Source organism: Lepus europaeus, chromosome 12, assembly GCF_033115175.1.
Source record: "Lepus europaeus isolate LE1 chromosome 12, mLepTim1.pri, whole genome shotgun sequence".
Lineage (NCBI taxonomy): Eukaryota > Metazoa > Chordata > Mammalia > Lagomorpha > Leporidae > Lepus > Lepus europaeus.
In genome coordinates, this window is record NC_084838.1 from 20,738,814 (window position 1) to 20,757,976 (window position 19,163).

The following is a 19,163-nucleotide window of genomic DNA, read 5'->3' on the forward strand; positions in this document are numbered from 1 at the left end:
AAGCACAGCCTATCTGCAGTTACCCACCGTCCTCCCAGACCCAGAGGAGGAAAGGGTCTCCAAGGCGTTGAGAAGGCTATTGCTGACATATGCTGGAGCCAGCAACTCGGAAGCCCAGGCACAAACATCCTCTTTCCTTCAGAAGAGGAGGAACTAAGTCAGTGCAACGCAAAGCAAGCTGGAGGCACACGTTCAGCCATCCAGCGCCGCAGTGGCTGCTCAGTGAAGAGAGAGCAGCCTGGACTGTGGCCGTGGCCCAGGCCAGACCAACGGGGAAAGGCCGGCAGTTGCCATGGTGGCAGGTCTCTTTTCAAGAGATGAACTTGATGGTGGGAACCTGCACCGTCGGGAGCAGGATGGGGGCAGCGTCTTCCCCACAGCTGTGGGCAAGTGAGTGCCTGTGCTACGAACTACACGAGATCTATGTCAGCCCTTCTGCAAATCCACAGCAACCCTCTGGGGGAGGAACCAGTGTCCCCACGTCACTGATAGGGACATCAAAGCGCACAGCAGCGGAGTGACTTGCCCAAGGTCACACTGAAGACACAGTGAGACCCAGGATCCCTGCCCTGCCCGCTGTCTTCCCTCACCAAACTTAATCGCACCCCTGCCTAATGTCAAGCAAGATCACGTGTGTTCACACTCAGCAGACACAGTTCTAGGGGCTCACTCCCTGCGGGGGTGGCTGGGGAGTGCTCAGGAGAGGCTGCCGCCCCCTCCCCCCCAGTTCCTGCCACAGCGGGTCTGATGCACACCCCCACCTGGCCTGGTGAGCACCCAGCCCAGCGAGTTTCCAGCTGTAGCTCGCACTCATCTCTCCTCTTCTCCCAGGTTGGGCAAAGCAACCACACCTAGCAACTGTGCAGCCAGTCAGACCCAACCCCCTCAGGGGCCCACATTCAGAAAGAGAAGAGACCTGAAAGTCTCAGCGATGGGGGATGGTGACTATGCTTTGTGCTTGGCATCTGGGGGGTCAAAGGGAAAGGCACTGGTCCAGCTCCCATCACATCCCATCCCCTCTCCCTTCCCAGCCACTGGACCAGCTGAGTGGGCCTGGCCCAGATGGGCCTCCCCAGAGTTGGGTCTTCTCTGATGCTCCGGCTGGCTAGTCCTTAGCCCCAGCGGTGGAAACGCAGCTCGCCTGCCTCTGGCCTGTATCCCACTGTAACAGCTTCTGCCGCAAACCTCCCCTCGATAATGTCTGCCTCGGGCCAGTGTTCAACACCAGCACACCGCCCCTGGGCAAAGCCTGCCCGTGGGCAGAGGGGAGCGAGCACCAGGGAGGCCAGCCCAAATGAAGCCCAGTCACAGGCAAACCAAAAAGAACAGTGCCAAGAGCTGATGGGTCAGGCTCAATTTGTCTCTGCCAATCTGCTCAGGCAATGTCAAATCCACTCAATGGACCCAGTGAAAAGCCAAGGTCAGAGACATTAAGCACAGGCCCCCTTACCAGGAGATCACTGCCCAGATGCAAGTTGCCAGCCCCAAACTCAACTCCGAGGCTTGAGGGTGGAGGCCAGCCTTGGGAAGCGAGGTGGAGGGAGCCCTTACCTTGCTCTGCAGGGGTGAGGCGGCGGACAAGGCCCTTACCTTGCTCTGCAGGGGCGAGGTTGCCAGCTGTTGCTGCTTGGCGATGTTCTCCGCCAGGCACCAGCACACTCTCTTCTTCTGCTCCTGTGAGTGTGCCTCCAAAGTGAATAAGCACTCTGCCTTCTGACGTCAGGGAAACAGAGAGAGGGACGGTCAGGGCTGCTCCCCGAGCAGGGGGCTCCCAGGCCCAAGCCCAGCCCTAGGCTCCTGAGGGCGAGGCTGCAGTGGGGAGGGGAGCGCCCACTAAAAGCCACAAATGCACACTAATCCCTGGTGACACTGAGGCAGCCAGAGAAGCTGGGAAGCAAGGTTGGGGGCAGCTGGTGAGCTGCAGGCCCGCGGGGGAGGGGAGAGGAGAGAGGCAGTGGCTCCCAGCACAGTGGAGGCCTGTGGGGACAGAATGATGAGGTCAGTCCGGGGGGCAGACAGAGCAAGGTGGCAGCTGGGGGAGCCATGGGGAACACAGCGAGCTAAAGCCACAGGCTGATGCTCTGTGCAGCTAGTACTTCCATCCAGCTCTCAGAACCCCTCTCCTTCAGGGCACACTCCTCCGGTCACAAGGCCGAGGTTAGAAGCGTTGGACAGACACACCAACAGAACCCAAACAGCCACTCAGGTCCCTCTGGGAAGCCTATGATGGGCAGTCACGTAACCCTCTGCAGTTCCACCACTGCCCAGCGTGTGAGCTGGCTGACATCAATGGTTGTTCAGCCCAACTGTGGACAACCACATCTCTGGCATGGCTATCATTTAATCCCACCAAGTAGACCATAAACTCCTTCTAGGAAGGCCTTAGTCCTCTGGGCCTCATAGAGTACATAGCAGGGATGGGCCTCTGTAAGCTCTGGTTGTCTGGAGGAACTTCCAGGAGTCAAACCCAGGCCAGCCTTGGTACAAGCAGGGGAGCTTCAGGACCCAGGGAGTCACCAGGAAGCAGTCAGAATGTGCTGGGGGCGGGGCAGGGCGGTGCCACCACCTAGGGTCACCACCCACTACTGGACACTTTCTAACTCCAAGGGAATTTATTAGAGCCCCACAGGACAGCAATTAGATGGGTGAAGCCAGGGAGCTAAGAGCATGAGACACTTAGAACGGAGAAAAAGACAGTGCTCCCACCCAGGCCCTCCTTATCCTGCAGCTGGACAGGCCTGGTTTGATCCCACTCTGCATTTCCCAGCTCAGGAGAGTTGAGAGCTTTCTGTAAACTGGGGTGATAGCAACATCATCCACCTCTCAGGGTACGGAGAAGGCGAGCGGTGAAGACAGCCCAGGCCTCGTGACACAGCAGCCATTGCTACAGGTCAGGAAGTGCTCACCGAGTAAACAGTATTTGAGCACCTGCTCCGCGTCAGGGACCAGCCTAGGCACTGGAGATAAGGAGGTAGAGGGGACAAAGCCCTTACCACCCTTGAGTTCGGGGGTCAGGACAATAAAGAAATACATAATGATACAATGAGAAACCGTGAAAAGTCACAAACCTCAGAAAGCAAGGCCACCCTTAAGCGAAGTGGTCAGAAAAGTCCCCTTAGAAGGGGGTGACGCTGGAGCTCAGGGCTACATAACAAGAGGGAGCCAGCCAGGAGAGTGCTTGGGAGAAGCAGCCCTAGGCAGAGGACAGCAAAGCAGAGGCCCTGAGCCAGGGATGGCTGTTGGCATCACCTAGCATCATTCGGGGATTTTCCCACACTTCAGGGTGGTCCCCCCCCCCCCCCCCCCCCCGCAATGTGAAGTGTCCCCTGGGTGCCAGCCATTCCTCTGCTGCCTTAAGTCCTCGGCTGCTGGTTTTCCTGAAGGCCGCAGAGGAGAGCCCTGGCCACTGCCCTCAGGGACTGCAGCCATGTGCTGGGCAACACTGGAGCTCCTGCTGCTTCCCAGAACCCTCCCGCCCACTGCAGGAGGAGCGGGAGGGACAGGGACACACCCAGCAAAGGACTCAAGATTTCCCTGGGAGAAGTCAGGCAGGGCAGCCACTGACCAGAGAGCCCTCTGCCCCTTGTCCTGTCCTGGTCCCCTGCAAATGGAGGGGTGAGTGAGGACCACGGTCCCTCCCAGCCTGCCAAGGCCATGCCCTGGCCTCAGCCTTCCAGCCCAGCTTGTATCCACCTGGGTGGGATCCAGCAAATTCCTCCCGCTAAGCCTCAGTGTCCTCTGCTCTGCTCTGCTCTGCTCTGAAGCGGGAATCCCATCTTCATCCCAATTCTTTATAGCTAATTCTCAGTCCTCAAAAGCACTTTCTCATCTACGATCACCTGAGCATCTGGGCCATTCCACAAAGAGGCCTGAGGACGTGGGTCGTTGTTCCCATTTTCCAGAAGGGGAAAACCAAAGCCCAGAGTGGCCAAGGGCTTCACTGAGTCTCACTGCCAAGGAATGGCAGAGAGAAGACTCAAGGACTTGGAGAAAAACCTGCGGAATTTCACCCCGGAACCTGGGGAGGCTGCTGCACACCTGGCTGGCAGGACCCTCCCGCGGCAGATGGGCCCTGAAGGCAAGCAGAGTGCAAACCTTCAGAACAGACTCTAGGCCAGTGGGCCTACGAGCACCTGCAGAATTCCTGGCAGCTTGCTGGACATCTGCAGCCCGCTCGACCCTCCCTGCAGAAGTTAACAGACAGCCTCTCACGGCCCTGAGTCTAAGTCTGCCCTCCCACCCAGTGCCCCACACTGTGCAAAGCACTTGACCAGCAATGCCTTCCCATTTCTTCCAACAACCGTGCAAGGTGGCAGCTGTGACCATCTCCACCCTACTGACACCTGCAAGACCCACTCCTGCTCCCCTCCTCTTTGGGAAGCCACGTGTCACCATCTGACCTAGCAGCCCTATCATTTGTCACAAGCAGTTGAGATTCAATAAGCCCCTGAGTCCATAGCACTGAGCACGGAGGCTCCTTCGGAATTGGGGAAAGCCATGCCTCCCCGCGTGGGGTGGCGACCACACTGCCTGTCTCAGTAGCAGCATGTAGGGCAGCTCTCTGGCCCTGAGAGCTTGAGGCTGAAAACACTGATAATGCTAGAGGACCCAGCAGGCTTCCAAAGCAACAAGGGCTGAAACCCAGGCTGGGCCCAGGAGTAGGGACGGACTGTCTTAGATGGACAAATATTTGTAGGAGTCTGAGCTTGGAAACTGGCCTGGCCAAAGGAAAAAGCGCTGAGCCAGCTCCCTCCGGAGAGACTGAGTTCCCATCTCCCTAAATCTGTCTAAACTGGGAGCCCTCACTTCCTGGTGGCTTCCCTAACATGAGAACCATCTCTCTGGAGCCAGCATGTGATCCAGCTGAGCCAGCTCCCAGCGTGTCCTCAATCCCAGGCTCCAGGGCCAAGCCCATAAGCTTCCCTGAAGGCATCCTCAGGAAACTTACTCACAGGCAGTGCTGCCCCGCACAGACCTCTGGGATGCACAGCAGATCCCTGCCTTGGAACGTGGGCATCCTCAAATCCAACCAGAGACCCAGTTCCACCCGGCCTCTTCAAAACCCCATCTTGCCTGACCTCCTTCATCCTGAGTTAATTTTGTTTTTGTAAAAACTAAAATGTTTTCTCTGCAGCTACAGTTAAAGTTTGTCCCTGTATTTTGACAAACGTTCTCTCATTTCATGCAGTTCTCCTAATGGCCCTACAACAGAGGGAGGAAGCAAAGGCACGGCTATGCCCATTTTTCAGTTGCGAGCACTAAGACCCAGAGAGGGTAAGTTGTCTGCCCAGGTCTGGAAGAGGAGATTCATGGTTTGCCTTCTGCCTCCTCCGGAGCCTGGGCTCTTGCTCTATCTGAATGTGTACACAAAGAATAGGAGCAATTCCTTCTAACTTTCATTTTAAAAGATCAATAAGGCATTGGTGATGTCTCTAATGGAGAGAAAATGAATATGAAAAGCTCTTCCCCTTGTTATGAATCTGAAAATAATGATAGCTAGCATTATTGAGCACTCGCTGTGTGCCAGGCTCTGTGCTAAGTGCTCTGGATGCAGCATCTCATTGAATCTCATTTAATCACTACAACAGCCCGGCAAGGTGGACCTCGTCGGCCTCTTGTCAGATAACTACATAACTTGCCCCAGATCGCTCAGGAACTGGCAGACCTGCCTTCCTAACTCCAAGGCCAGGACTCTTAAATTAATGAAGCCAGGATCAGACTCCAGGCTGGGAGATGGTCCCTGACCAATGTGCCAATTGACCCAATAACCCTGGGTGCTCGGAAGCCAGTCAGAGGCACATCTGCCCCAGGGATTGCAGGGGCTGAGGGACACCTGTCCAGGGGCTAGGGACCCAGAGCCAAGGACTGTAGAGGGCAACACTATCCAGAACCTTTGTGGCCAGGGAGCTATCAGAGAGAACACCTTGGCACTGGCACTGCCTCAATGCAGAGTGGAAAAGCCTCTCCAAATCCTGACTCTCTTCTCCTGGTTTCTTCTCTGGGGGACCACATGCTGGAAGTTCCCATCAAGATGTGAGTCTGGGCTCTCCATGGGACCTAAAACCACCCACATCAAGAATGTCCCAAGCTGCGGACCAAGCAGGCATTTGTCTTCCTTGCATTACAGATGTGCCTCTCATGAACACCAATCCATTAAGAGAACAGAGAGGCTTGTAGCTGCCCATGAACTTCATTATCCTAGCCCCCTGGGGTCAGATCACCTGGCACATTACTGAACTAAGTATCACACCATCAATCTTCGGAGGACTAGGAGGTCACAGATCCTTGGAAACCAACACAGCAGAAGTGCTTTTTCTCTGGGAAAAACAAACCCAGCCTGCAGGAAGCTCTCTGGGCACAAAGGAGCCTGGATAACCCTTGCAAGGCTTATTGAGCCAAGCGGAATCCAGAGTGGTGAGGCTGGAGGAGGGGCCAGCCTGGGCTTCTACCTGCTCCCTGCTCACTTGGCTCCATAGGACTCAACATCTCCAACACTGAAGGGATCCCACCTGTCACACCTGTACCCTGGTGGGATGTGACTGCCCCAAGGGAGGGCACCCAAGGCTTCCTTGGTCCTCAGGTCTGAGTTCCAGTAGCCAGAGTCCCCAGCTCACCTCCTACATGTGCACTGCCTCTGAAGCTAACATCTTATCAACTGTCTTCTCTCCCAGAGGTCTGTTCAAAGAATGAGGACAACGGGAATCAGGGTGAGCCCTAGAGGAAGGGGGACGTGCAACTTGGGCTGTGCTCTCTCAGGCTTCTGCGAGGACTCCATCATGAAGCCATTCCCAGTGCTTCCTTGTCTACTGCTCTTTCACAGAGACCAGAGAGGTAGGGATGCTACCTCCCTGCTACCGAGCAAGGAGCTTGCCATTCTGGACTTCCCTGGGCCCCCTGCATGACCCCTACTGGGGAGGCTGGCATCAAGGAACCCAGCCCAACATCTTTCCTCAAGTGCCAGGACACAGACCTCTCTCCTCAAAGTCAAAGGGAAGGACTCACCTCTGCCAGGTACAGCACACAGAATTTCAGGTCCTCGGAAGAGCCTTTAAAGGGACAGAAAGGAAGACCCGTGTTAGCCCTGGCTGAAGAGTCCCAGCCGCTGAACCGTCCAGACCCTGAGTGTGGCGCTTTCCCGGAAGAAGAGGGAGAAAGAGGAAGACCCAGGCAATAGGGAAGTCTCTAGAGGGAAGCCCACTAGTCACCAGCCAGAGTGATGTTCAGCCGCAAGGCATTCGCCTGCCGGTCAGCCTGACCCTAGGAATGTTGAAATCCCATCCAGGACAGGGAACCGGGAGCACCTTCCAAGCGACCAACAGCCAGAGGCAGGAGCTGCCATGCATCCCAGGAGGACCTGCCCTTTCCAAGATCCCTGCAATGCGGGACACAGAGGCAGCAGACGCCTGGGCTCTCCTTTATACGCTCCAACTGTCTTCGCCATTTTGAAATACAAGGAGCCATCCGGTTCCTGGGTGGGCCTTGTTTCCCACCAGAAATGTGTGGGCTGTGCGTGCAGCCCAGAGATGGCTTCCCAGCCCAGCTTGCACCCCCTCACCCTGGTCTAGGATCCCAGACTCAACAGTCAGCAAGCCCTCTCCCTGCTGGAAGGCAGCTGCTCCCTCCTCAACCCCAAGCAGGTTCCCAGGTAGAATACAGGCAGGAAAGGATTTGCTCAGAGAGAGCAGCCCCTGCTGCTGGGGAAGGCTTCCTAGAGGAGGAGGCCCCTCTTGAGCTAGAACTGGAGACTGGAAGAAAGGGCACTGCAGGAGGTGGGAAGAGCCTGGGCAAAGGAGTGGAGATGCAGAAGCACATGATCTCCTGAAGGGACACAGTGCCGAGAAGACGCCCTGCCTCCACCCCCTCTCCTCCTCCAGAACACCTGCACTGACCACCACGGCCATGCCTCAGGACCCAGCAGCATGCCCCACGGGCCGCTTGTTGGGGCCCAGGCGTGGTGCAGTTAGGAGCTCCCTGTACTTCAGCAACTGACCTCACCGGACAGGCTGTCAGCACAGGTGTGATACTTGCGTGCCAGAGAGCCTCCAGTACCACAGGGCTATGCGCCCCCTGCTGCTCTAAATGCTTCCCATGCATAAGCTCCACCCTCATCACAAGCACCTCTCAGGAGCTTACAGTAAGGAGACTAAGATTAATTTTTTTTTTTCTTTAAGATTACAGAGAGAGCTTCTACCCACTGGTTCACACCCCAAAATGGCCTGAGCTGGGCCAGACTGAAGCCAAAAAACTAGAACTCCATATGGGTCCCCCATAAAACAGTGGGTAGCAGGGGCCCAAGCACTTGGGCCATCTTCTTCTCCTCCCCCAAATGCTGTAGTAGAGAACTGGATGCAAAATGGAACAGCTGGGACTCAAACTGGCTCCTGTATAGGATGCTGACGTTGTAGGCAGTGGCTTAACCCACTGCACCACAATGCCAGCCCCAAGACTTTAGATTTAAATGTGGGCAGCATCCAGAGGACAGGCTCCAACCCACTACATACTCCACCCCTCAACCACCCACCATGTTGGTCCTGCTCAGCCCCTCTCTCCTATCAAGGCACCCGGCCTAGTGCTGGGCCCAAAGTAGATGCCCTCAACACATAGTTGAAGCAAAGAAACAGCCACAAAACCAAAGCGTGTTGTAAGGAGAAGGCAGCAAGGTGGAAACAGAGAATGTGGGTCAGGTCAGCTCCCAGGAAAAGCAGGGAGTGAGGGCCTTGGTGTGGGTGTAGACCAGGCACCCTGGAAGCAAGTCCACAAGCAGTTCCCTAGACAAAAATATCCCTAGGGCTGGGGGCTGCCAGCCAGAGCCTGATACCAACAGCTTCCAAGTCAATGGGGGCTTGCTATGGGCAGAGGGAGAACCAACTTTCGAGCTCTCCCGGCTGAGAGAGGGGTTGGGAGGGAAGAACGCCATCGTGTTTCAGAAAACCACAGTCCGAAGTGTCTGCTGCCGGTTTCTAGTGCCGTTGAGGGTGGAGACCAGAGGAGGTGGCTGTTTTCCCGTAAGAAAGCAACTGGGTCGCTTCCTGACCTTTCCACAAGCAGACCCCAGTGCCAAGAGTGGGCCAACAGATCTATGGAAGAAAGTAAGCGAAATGGAAAGCTGGCCGGGACACAGCGCTGGAGGGACTGAGAAAGCCCAGGAGATGAGCCTCAAGGAGCCAGGAGACGAAGGTCAGGGGGACACACCCCGGGACATGCTCCCTGCGCCGGGGAGGGTGGACGGATGCCTTGACGCGTGCCAGCCGAACCCCTCCTGGCCCGCCGGCCCTGCATCACTGTGAACGCTCACTGCGCTCTGCTCCCCGTCACAGCCTTGTGCTGCCAGCACTTTGCGAGAAGGATGGAATGGGGGCAGCGCTCAGCATGGCTCAGGGCCTGAGAAAGAAGTGCGGAGTGGAGGGGGCGGAGAGGAGCCGCAGGCTGCAAGGGGCTGACCCAGGAAAGCCCTGCTGGGCGGCCCGCTGAGCGGCTGAGCTGCGAGCTGCGAGGAGCAGGGCACCAACATACATTCGCGTCTTCCTTCAAACTCCCCAAGTGCTCGGCCCTTCTGAGAGCTAACCAGGAGCCATGTGGTCCTGGAGTGCGTCTCACGTCCCACCATGTGCAGTGAGCCCCCGCCAAGGGCCGGGCAGAGTCTAGGGACAGCTTCCTGGCCCACATGTGCCCCTCCGCCTCGTTCTCAGACTCCACCACTCACCAAACCCTCTCCTCTTTCCTCTGACGCTAGCCATGAAGGCTGTGGTCTCCATTCTCCAGACACCAAGACTGAGGCCCAGGGCGGGCAAATATCTTGTTCAAGGCACACAGTGAATAAAGCTCAGGTTTGAAGGCAGGCGGCTACTTCCAAAGCCTGTGTCGGTGACCACAGCCTCACCCTCCCGCCTGGCTGCAGGTTGACTCCTCTGCACTTCCGCAAGGCTCTGCTCTCCAGAGGGGAATGTGGCTCCCCACCCCACCCCACCCCGACCCCGGCCACCGCCCTGGCCACCCGCACTGACTGAGCTCTGAGGAAGCACTCAGAAAAGGTCTAAGATCTAGCTGCAAGCATTCCCGTAGCTGGGTGGGACCTTGGCAGCTAAGTTTCCAAGACTGGGCCCCTGGCTCCCCAGGGCGAGTCCAGCGCCCAGGAATCAAGCGGACATTTCTAGGCCATTTCCGAGACCACAGCTAGTCAGCAAGACACACTGTGGGCGTGATGCTGCCACCTGGGAGACAAAAACACAAAGAGTAGCAAAGCCAGCAGGTGGCAGAGGCAGGAAGAGACCACAATGGGCCGGGCTGACCAGAGGGGTCCCAATGTCACTAACGCCAGCTCTCTGCCTATTCCCATCCCACTGACCACAGGCCTGCTGAGGCTAAGGGCAAGCTGGGCGGGAGGAGGGCAGGCAGAACGTGAGTGGCTGCTGGTGGGGAGCCCAGGGGGAGGGGTGTAACCTGCCCCATCTCACCCTCCTCCTAGGCTGGCCCAGGCCTTCTTGTAATCATTCATTCATTCACCCAACAAATGTCCATGGGGCATCCATGATGGTCCATGTCCCATGCCAGGCCCTGATCATGTGCATGGCCCGAGGGGCTAGGGACCCTTCAGGCAAGTTGCATGATGGAGTCCTTGGTCCCTGGGGTGGGGCAGATTCCCTCCTCCCAGGGACCATCAGGCAAGGTCAGTGGCACCTTCGCTGACCTTGGCATTCATGTTGATTTCAAAGAGACAAACAAGAAACCAAGGAGTTTCCTGCCATAAGCAATGTTAATGAGAGGCCATCCTGTCCACAGGAGCTCCCCAACTTTTGGGTCTGGGGGTTCTAGGAGAGGAAAATCCAACCAAGTCCCAGTCCAGGCCTGAGGGGTGGAGGCAAGAAGGTACACTCATGGTCTAGCTCCTCACAGCACCCCAACCCTGGGAGGGTCCTGTCTGGGAGGTGTCAGAGCTGGAGGGGTGGAGCTGGCCCCACCCTTACGTCCCCTGTCAGAGAAGCTGAGGCTCTGAAAACGGAAATGGCATGGGGGGAGGGTGTACTCCAAGTGTGCATTAGCAGCAAAGCCAAGGCCAGACCCCCGCACCACCATTACTGCCTCCAGGTCTGGCACTGCCCTCTTTCCATCCCCAGACTCTACCTGAAACGCAACCTTCTCTTCCCTCCCTCCTTTTAGCAGCAAAGAGGGTCCTAGGCTCGGGCCCCAGACCTGCCAGGTGTAGCACAGAGCAAGGGTCCAGGTCTCAGAGCGAATCAGTGTACATTAGGGCCCCCATGCTGGGCTCCTCACGTTTGGCTGGGTCCTAGATTGTCTGAGCTGGGAGTAGGGAGAGGGCGGCAGAGAAGAGCTATCCCATGGGTGCCTGGGTACAAACCTGCACGCTGGGGGACAGGGGAGAGGGGAGTGCAGGGGGAAGCCGGGTGCCAGAAAGCGGCAGGCAAGCAGCCGGGAGGCCAAGGGCAGAGCTGCCAGAAGTCCAGGCTGCTCCCCTCTGGCTGGCCCAAGGGAGCCCCCTGGCCTGGCAGCTCAGAGGCCTACTCGTCCTCACTGCCCCTCGGGGGCCGCCCTGGAGAAAGCCGGAGGCGGAGAAGGAAAAGTCCGTGCCTTCCTGTGCCGAGGCGCCCGGAGAGCGGTTCTCACACTGACAGCTTCCAGGGGCCCTGTGTGCAGGACGGCTTTGCAAGCACTCAGGAAGTTTTCCTGGAGCAAAACCCGCCCAAACAGAATTCTTTTGCTGGGTCACATTTTCCTCCCTGCCCCTGTCACCCGTGCTCAGACAGGTCTGTTGTTGTTTTTATAATCTGGGAGAGGAAATCGAGCCCTTCACAGCGGAGACCTCAGGCGCCAAACCAAACCGCCCGACAGATACTCCCAGCTGCTTCCCGGCTGGCTGGCCCGAGTGCAGGCGGTGCAGTGCACAGGCGGGTTAGACATTCACTCCACACTCCCACTGGCTCCTGCTCGCCAGCTCTGGCAGGGCCTCGCAGCTGCGGGTAGAAGAGGCCGTGGTTTCCGATGGCAGAGCTGTGTGGCGAGTGGGGGCGGCAACAAGCACTTATTGGCCACCTGTTGTGGGCCAGGCGCTTTGCATATATGACCTCATTTAATCTTCACAACTTTCTAAGATGCTATTATTATCCCCACTCACACAGGAGGAAACAGAGAGGCTGAGGAAGGTCAAGCTGGTAGTGAGGGGCAGGGCTGAGACACTCAGGACACGGCACTGAGTGCAAAGCTCTTCCCACCCCCTCACTCCCTAGGACAGAAATGTCCCTGGGAAGCTCGGGGCGCAGCAGAGGTCTTGCCAGGGGAGAACGGAACACCAGCACCGTGCTGCCTGCTGCCGCGGCAGCGGGGCACCTCCTACCTTCCTGCAGCTTCACGCTCTGGAGGTACAGGGGGTTCCTCAGGACATTGCAGCGGCCAGGCTCGTCCTCCTTCGTGAAGAGCAGCAGGTCCGAGTAGGCAAACAGGGTTACCTGCACCGGAAGAAGGCAAACAGGCTGCTCCGCTGTCCCCTGGGCATGGGAGCCCCAGCCTCCCTTGGAGCTCCGGGTAATGCAACCTTGGCAGCTGGGGCAGAACAAGGAGCAACTCAGGCCTGCACAGAGAGCTGCCTGAAGAGGAGACAGCCCCTCCACCCGCCACTTTCCTACACTTCCACTCCTCAAAGCCGGAGAAAAGGAACAGGAGACCAAGAAGGGCTGTCACCCTCCATGGCAGACAGCCTGGGCAGGTCTCTCTACAGCCCGAGGCCCCCAGCCCACCTCTTTGACCAAATGACCACCCTGGACTCTCCCGCCAGGTCCCTGGGTCCTTCCCAGGCTCCTTGCACAAGCCCTTTGGAGTGAACATTGTGCACTGTGAGGTTCTATTTCCAAAGTCCTTACAGAAAACACTAACTGCATTAATCATAAATCATTTGGAGAAAAAGCCAGTTCCTTATGCACCAATACAGATACATACATGTATCTGCTGCTCCAAAAACAAAGGAGAAGACTATTTTTAGACATTATAGGTAAACCAACAGGCATGCTCAGCATATTTGGATGCTAAAAAAAAATCCACTTGATCCTCTAATGCCACTGAAGATTACACTGGTCTTTGTTGTGTAAATCCTGCGGTGGCCTTTCAGCAAAAAGCAATAAAATCCAATTTTAGAGTCTCGAAAGAAAACAAAGTATTAATTATGTGAACTCCCCTTTGAGGTGTCAAAACCTGACATTTCGCTGTTCCGTCGCTTGTTTCGTAGAAAGAATCAGCCAGGTACTTGGGACGGACTGAGGGGCACAGCGAGAGTGCGCTGGATTGCTGTTGAAATGTAAGGGGTCAACACGCTGCGTGAAAGCTGTCAAGTCCGCACCACGCACTCCTAGGACTCCCTCCTCCAAGAACACCAGGATACGTAAATAGCAACCTACAAGGATGCTCTCACCAACAATGCAAATGCCCAGCCAGAGAGGATGGAGGACACAAGCCACGTTATGTTCATGTGGCAGAACTGATGTGACCATGCAAAGCACAAAGGACGGCTGTGTGGGCAGAACTAAAAATCTATCAGAAGCCAAAATAGCACAGTGGGCAGAAATACCGAAAGTATGATCCACTTTTTGTAAAACTATAGATCTCTCTCCATTTTTATTTAACTTTTTATTAATTTTAATTTGAAAGGCAGAGAGACAGAGATAGGCAGGGAGAGAGTTTCCATCTTGTTTCATTCCCCCAAATACCCGCAATAGCCAGGGCTGTGCCAGGCCAGTCAGGAGGCCAGAACTCAATCTGGGCTGCCCATGTGCATAGCCAGTACCCAAGTACTTGAGCCATCACGTGCTGCCTCCCAGGATGCATGAGCAGGGAGCTGGACTCAGGAGCGGGGCCAGGATTTGAACCCAGGCACTCCAATGTGGGACGCAGGCATCTTAAGTGGTATCTTAGTCTCAGCACCGACCGCACACCCCTATAGATCTTTTCACTACTTAGAATACTCACACATTCCTTACACCCAGGGGCGTGGGACTTGACTTTATATATTTCTGCTTAATTCGCATTATTTTGCAATAAGACTCTGTTATTTTTATAATTTGAAAATATCTTGTATTCCAAGAATCTCTTGGCTTTTTGAAAGTAGCATAAACACAGGAAAATGAGGGGATATGGGCCACACAGACAATAGGGGACCAGATGTCCTCAAACAGGAGACTGGCAGCAGCTCTGGCTTCTCCAGCGGGGCCCAAACATGGAGGCTCCAGAGCTGTGGGCTGGAAGGGATCTTGGGAGTGAGTTACTTCCTGCTCAGTGGATCCTCATTTAAATAACATCATTGCCCTCATTTACACGTGAGGACCCTACAGATCAGAGAGGTTAAGTGACCTGTCCATAGCCACACAGCCAGGTCTGTCTGACCCTATAGCTGTCCAATCACTGAATGTAAAAGAATCCAAACAGGGATTCCAAAAAGAAGAGGGACAAAGGAGACCAAATAATAATAAAGTAGTTAAAGGAAGGGGGGGAAAAAACACAGAGTTCATGAGGATTTGAGGGGTTGGTTGTCTGAGGCAAGGACCTCAAAGTGCAAGGCGACAGAAAGAAGACTCAAAGCTAGCTGCAAACCCTCAGGCTCCCCCAACAGATGCCCCCAACTCCAGGGCAATCTGGCAGTCACCTCCCGACCCACAGGAAAGGCCGCAAAGGAAGGGCTGGAGGAGACAACCTGGGGAGACAAAAGATGGCGCAGGCCCAGGGAAGACTGCATGGAAGGCAAGTGGGGGGAGCCAGGGCAAGGTGAGAAAAGCCCCAGGCCACTGCTGGGGCTGAGTCCCAGAGCTGAGAATATGGTCTAGACAGGAAGTGATTAAGGCATGAATGAAAAATTTCCCCAAAGGTCAGGTCAGGAAAAAGGCAGAGCTGGCACACAGCTTGAGGCAAGGCGGAGAGCGAGCGTGCCTGGGGAGGACACGTGGCCCCCTCCCATGTCACCAGCATCCTGCTGGCCATGGTAGAATGACGCCATCTCCCTGGAACAGGCACCTGCTGGCTTCCCCCCACAGGCCATGGAGTCACCAGGTGTCTTCTCCACACGTGCTCCAAGGACACATCTGTTCTCCCAAAGGGTCAGGGATTGAGGGGACCATTTGGTTACTGGAATCCTTACAATTTGGAGGGTGACTTCTCCCAAGGGGCCCTAACCATACCTTCTCCCGGGAATCTGGCCTAAAGGCAGGGTTTGCAGAAAAGACCTTGGTGCCTTGGTTAATGGTAAACTGAATGAGTCAGAGTGTAAAGTGAGGGTGTGTCCGGTGCTTCATAGTATTCCTGGAACCTAGCACAAGCCTGGCCTCTGCAGCACACGCGCAGTTACTATGGTTTGAAGGCTTCAGTGAGGCTGCTCCAAAGTGCTGGTCTGATCTCAGGATACTCAAGCGTGTGATTTTTAGCACGGGGTGTGATGGGGCAGGGGGGGACAGTTCATGGTGTGGGACTGGATTGGCTCACAGACATTAGCAAATCTGATCCTGCCCAGAGAAGAGATGGGACAAAGAAGCAAGAGGAAAGAACATTCCAGAAATACAGACATTAATTCTGCGTAGAGACTTTCTAAAATTTAGTGTTCTCCATTGCCCCGAGGAGAACTGACCAGGAAATCTGTAGCTGGAAAGTTATAGGGAAGCAATTGGAAGAAATGATTCCTGAGAGTCTGACCAACACTGGGGCTCTATGAATTTATCCAGATCTCTCTGGAGCTGGTTTGTATTTTTGGCTTAATAACATGATAGGGCACCAAGGAGCCACATAGTTGGTTGCCATCACAATGCAGGAGAAAGGAATGTATTTATTTTACTTGTCTTCAAATCGCTTCCTTCAATCTTCAAGGGGTGGGTGGATGTTCTTGGTTTTAAGGCTCCAAAGACGCACAAGGCAAAGATTTTTCTGGATGGCTTCAGCTTGGGCTTGCTGGTTTGTTTTTAAACAATCATGCCAGAGGCAGCGTGGGATCACAGGAAGCGGTGCTGAGCCAGAGACTGAAGAACTAATTCCTGGCTCCAGCCCTCCCCAACCTTGAAGCCCTCGGGTCCTAGTGAATGTCACCCGAGCCTCAGTTTCCTCATCGTGCTTCCCATGGGGGTGCCCCCACCCCACTGGGATTCAGTTCCTGAAATGGACACAGAGTGAGGACACGCAGGAAAGTGCCCAACATCTGCAGAGTAGGGGCCAGCTCTGCCGCACAGTGGGTTAAGCTGCCACTTGCCACACCAGCACCTGTATCGGAGTGCTCGCTCGAGTTTCAGCTGCTCTACTTGCAATCCAGCTCCCTGTAAATGCTCCTACCCGAAAAAGCAGCTAAAGATGGTCCCAGTCCTTGGGCCCCTGCCACCTATGTGGGAGATCCAAATGGAGTTCCAGGCTCCTGGCTTCAGCCTGGCTCAGCCCGAGTTGTTGCAGTCATTTGGAGAATGAACCCTGCAGACTGAAGAGCCCTCTCTCTCTCTCTCTCTCTCTCTCTGATTCTACCTTTCAAATGTACAAACAAGCCTTAAAAAATGTGCAGCTTTAATGCTGAGCAAAATTTAAAAGAACAAATCTAGACATATGTATAAGGGTATGTAAAAATGGAATTAAAAGATAAGTTTATGTTGAAGCAAGTTTTGAAATCCATGCATAATTTTTGCATAATATGCATTTTCTATGAACCTTTTGAAGTTTCTCAGATGCATAGATTCCAAAACATTTCAACAGCACAACACACATATTTTTTTACAAAAAACTTTTTGTTTTATTTGAAAGGCAGAGTTACAGAGAGAGAAATCTTCCATCTGCTGGTTCACTCTCCAAATGGCCCTAATGGTTGGAACTGGGCCTGTTCAAAGCCAAGAGCCAGGAGCTTCTTCCAGGTCTTGGGCCATCTCCTACTGCTTTCCCCAGGCCATTAGCAGGGAGCTGGATCAAAAGTGGAACAGCCGGCACTCAAACCAGCATCCATATGGGATGCCAACTCCACAGTCAACAGCTTTATGTGCTACCGCATGGTGCCAGTCCCCACACTTACCTTTTAATTCCATTTTCTGTGAACTTTCTTTGTGTAATTTCATTGCATTGTTTTTATTTTTTTCTAAGATTTATTTTATTTATTATTTGAAAGACAGAGTTACAGAGAGAGAGAGAGAGAGAGAGAGAGAGAGAGAGGGATCCTCCATCTGCTTGTTCACTCCCCAAGTAAGCCCAACAACCAGGGCTTGGCCAGACAGAAGCCAAGAACCAGGAGCTTCTTCTGGGTCTCCTACATTGGTGCAGAGACCCAAGCACTTGGGCTATCTTCTGCTTTCCCAGGTGCATTAGCAGGGAGCCGATTGGGAAGTGGAGCAGCCAGGACCCGTACCAACGCCCGCATGGGATGCTGGAGGAGTCACAGGCAGGGGCTTTACCCACAATGCCACAGTGCTGTCCCTTTCCATGAACTTTTCAAAGTGCTCCTCTCTATGTTTTTGGGTGGCTCCCCTTCTTCGGGCGCTGATGAATTTCCACCACACCTTCTGACTCCTGACACAATCACAGGCATTGACCAAACACCGCTCCAAGGCAGTGCTTGTTGGTCAAACCTAACCTCATACCAGATGAAGTTTTACTTAAAGCAAGGCAATTCAGAAGATACGCTCTCAGAGGAGAGATCCAGAAATACAGTAAGCAATACCAGTGCGGCAGAAATGAGCACGCAGCCTCCTCAGGGAGCTCCCTCGACAAAGCCAGTGCCCGTTTGGAACATATAAGCTCTGGTCTGCTTGACTAAACAACAAAACGAAGCAAAGCCAGCTGCCTGCTTTAGCCACAGTCACAGTGCCCCAAAATGCTGAGGCTGTTAGATCAGCCCACCTCAGATTCGGCCCTTGATGCCTCAAATACACACTACATACCCACTATTCAGATGGGAAGACAGAGGAAGAGGGGTAGAAGTCACAAGAGGACAGCAGCAGAGCTGCGGCTGGATACGTGCTTCCTGCTTCCCTGCTCCCTGCACTTTCCACTACCTCCAGCTGCTCCTCAACTTGGTGGAGCCAATTCGGCATCAGGACATGATTGGCAGAAGCCTTAAAACCTCCAGAGAGCCTGGCCAGGTCCCAGGTCTCCCATTTGCCTTCCCAAACAGTTGGAAGTTCAGGGGCTGAGCTGATACCCAGGCACTCTGGGGATTGTAAGCGAGGTTCTCCCAACCAGCAGGAAGCAGGCCGAGGGCCCAGGAAGACCGGCCCTGGACCTGCCCGCACCCCCTCCCCCACCCCCAAGCTCTGCTGGCACAGCCAGGATATACCACAGACTGATCTCTCAGCACAGGATTTGGGATTTGGGTTAATACAGACTCAGAAAACTCGGGTAACCGATGCTTCCCTAAAACATCTCTCCAGCTAACTGCTTTAATCTTCTCACCCACAAAGCCGCTCATCACAGCGGGGCACAAGTGCCGTCTCTTCTGCTCCTTACAGGAAGCCGGGACCGACCAGGGGATGCCTGCAGGGGCTGGGGAAACGTCCAAGCCAGCCAAGATGGACTAAACTGCCCTGAGAGGAGCTGAGCTCCCCATCACCGGAAATGTGAAAGAAAAAGCAGGCCAGCCATTTGGTAAGGAGGCAGGGAGGGGGAGGGGGCTGGCAGACTTGCCAGGTCTCCTCTAGCCTGAGACTGTACGCTTCCAAGACCCTCAGGAAGACGGACAGGTGAGGGCCAGAGGTCAACCAGCGACGGCAGCAGGACGGCCTCCCTGGGCACGGCGCGTGCAAGTCTTACCTGGGCAGCCTTGTTCCTCCCCTCGTACAGCAGCAGCTCCTCTGAGAGCAGGAGGGTCCGGGCAGGGTTGCAGAGATCCAGTGGCTGCAAACAAAGCAAGGCCTGAGCTGAGTGAGTTCAAAGAGCCCTGTGAGGCTCAGGCGGGCGTGGGTGCGGCCTGACAGAGAGGGGACTGCCAGCCACCAGCCCACTGAACCCTCACGCCCCCTCAAGCGCAAACTGGAAACTGAAAGACATGCTCCTGTCCTGTGTGGAACTGTGGCTGCCACCTTCCCCACCAGCCCTCACGTGACAGCCACGCTCTCTGGGAGGAAGTCACCCGCTTAGGCCCTCTGAAGCACTGCTCTCCTCCCCTGGGCTCCCAGCCCCCCTAGCCCCCATCATGCTATTCTTGCCCCTGAGGAAGG

The 19,163-nt window shown here is 55.0% G+C and overlaps 1 protein-coding gene across 3 annotated transcripts in view; it reads right to left on the bottom strand.

Annotated features, from left to right (window-relative positions):
- Nucleotides 1-19,163, bottom strand: part of RGS3 (regulator of G protein signaling 3) — a 129,522-nt gene that overhangs the window by 53,675 nt on the left and 56,684 nt on the right. For all 3 annotated transcript variants that reach the window (XM_062207714.1, XM_062207715.1, XM_062207719.1), the window contains 4 exons: nt 18,757-18,840; nt 12,350-12,461; nt 7,003-7,046; nt 1,591-1,713 (listed from right to left, as the gene is read on the bottom strand). In XM_062207714.1, the coding sequence (XP_062063698.1) occupies nt 1,591-1,713; nt 7,003-7,046; nt 12,350-12,461; nt 18,757-18,840 (363 nt within the window). The remainder of the gene's footprint in view (nt 1-1,590; nt 1,714-7,002; nt 7,047-12,349; nt 12,462-18,756; nt 18,841-19,163) is intronic.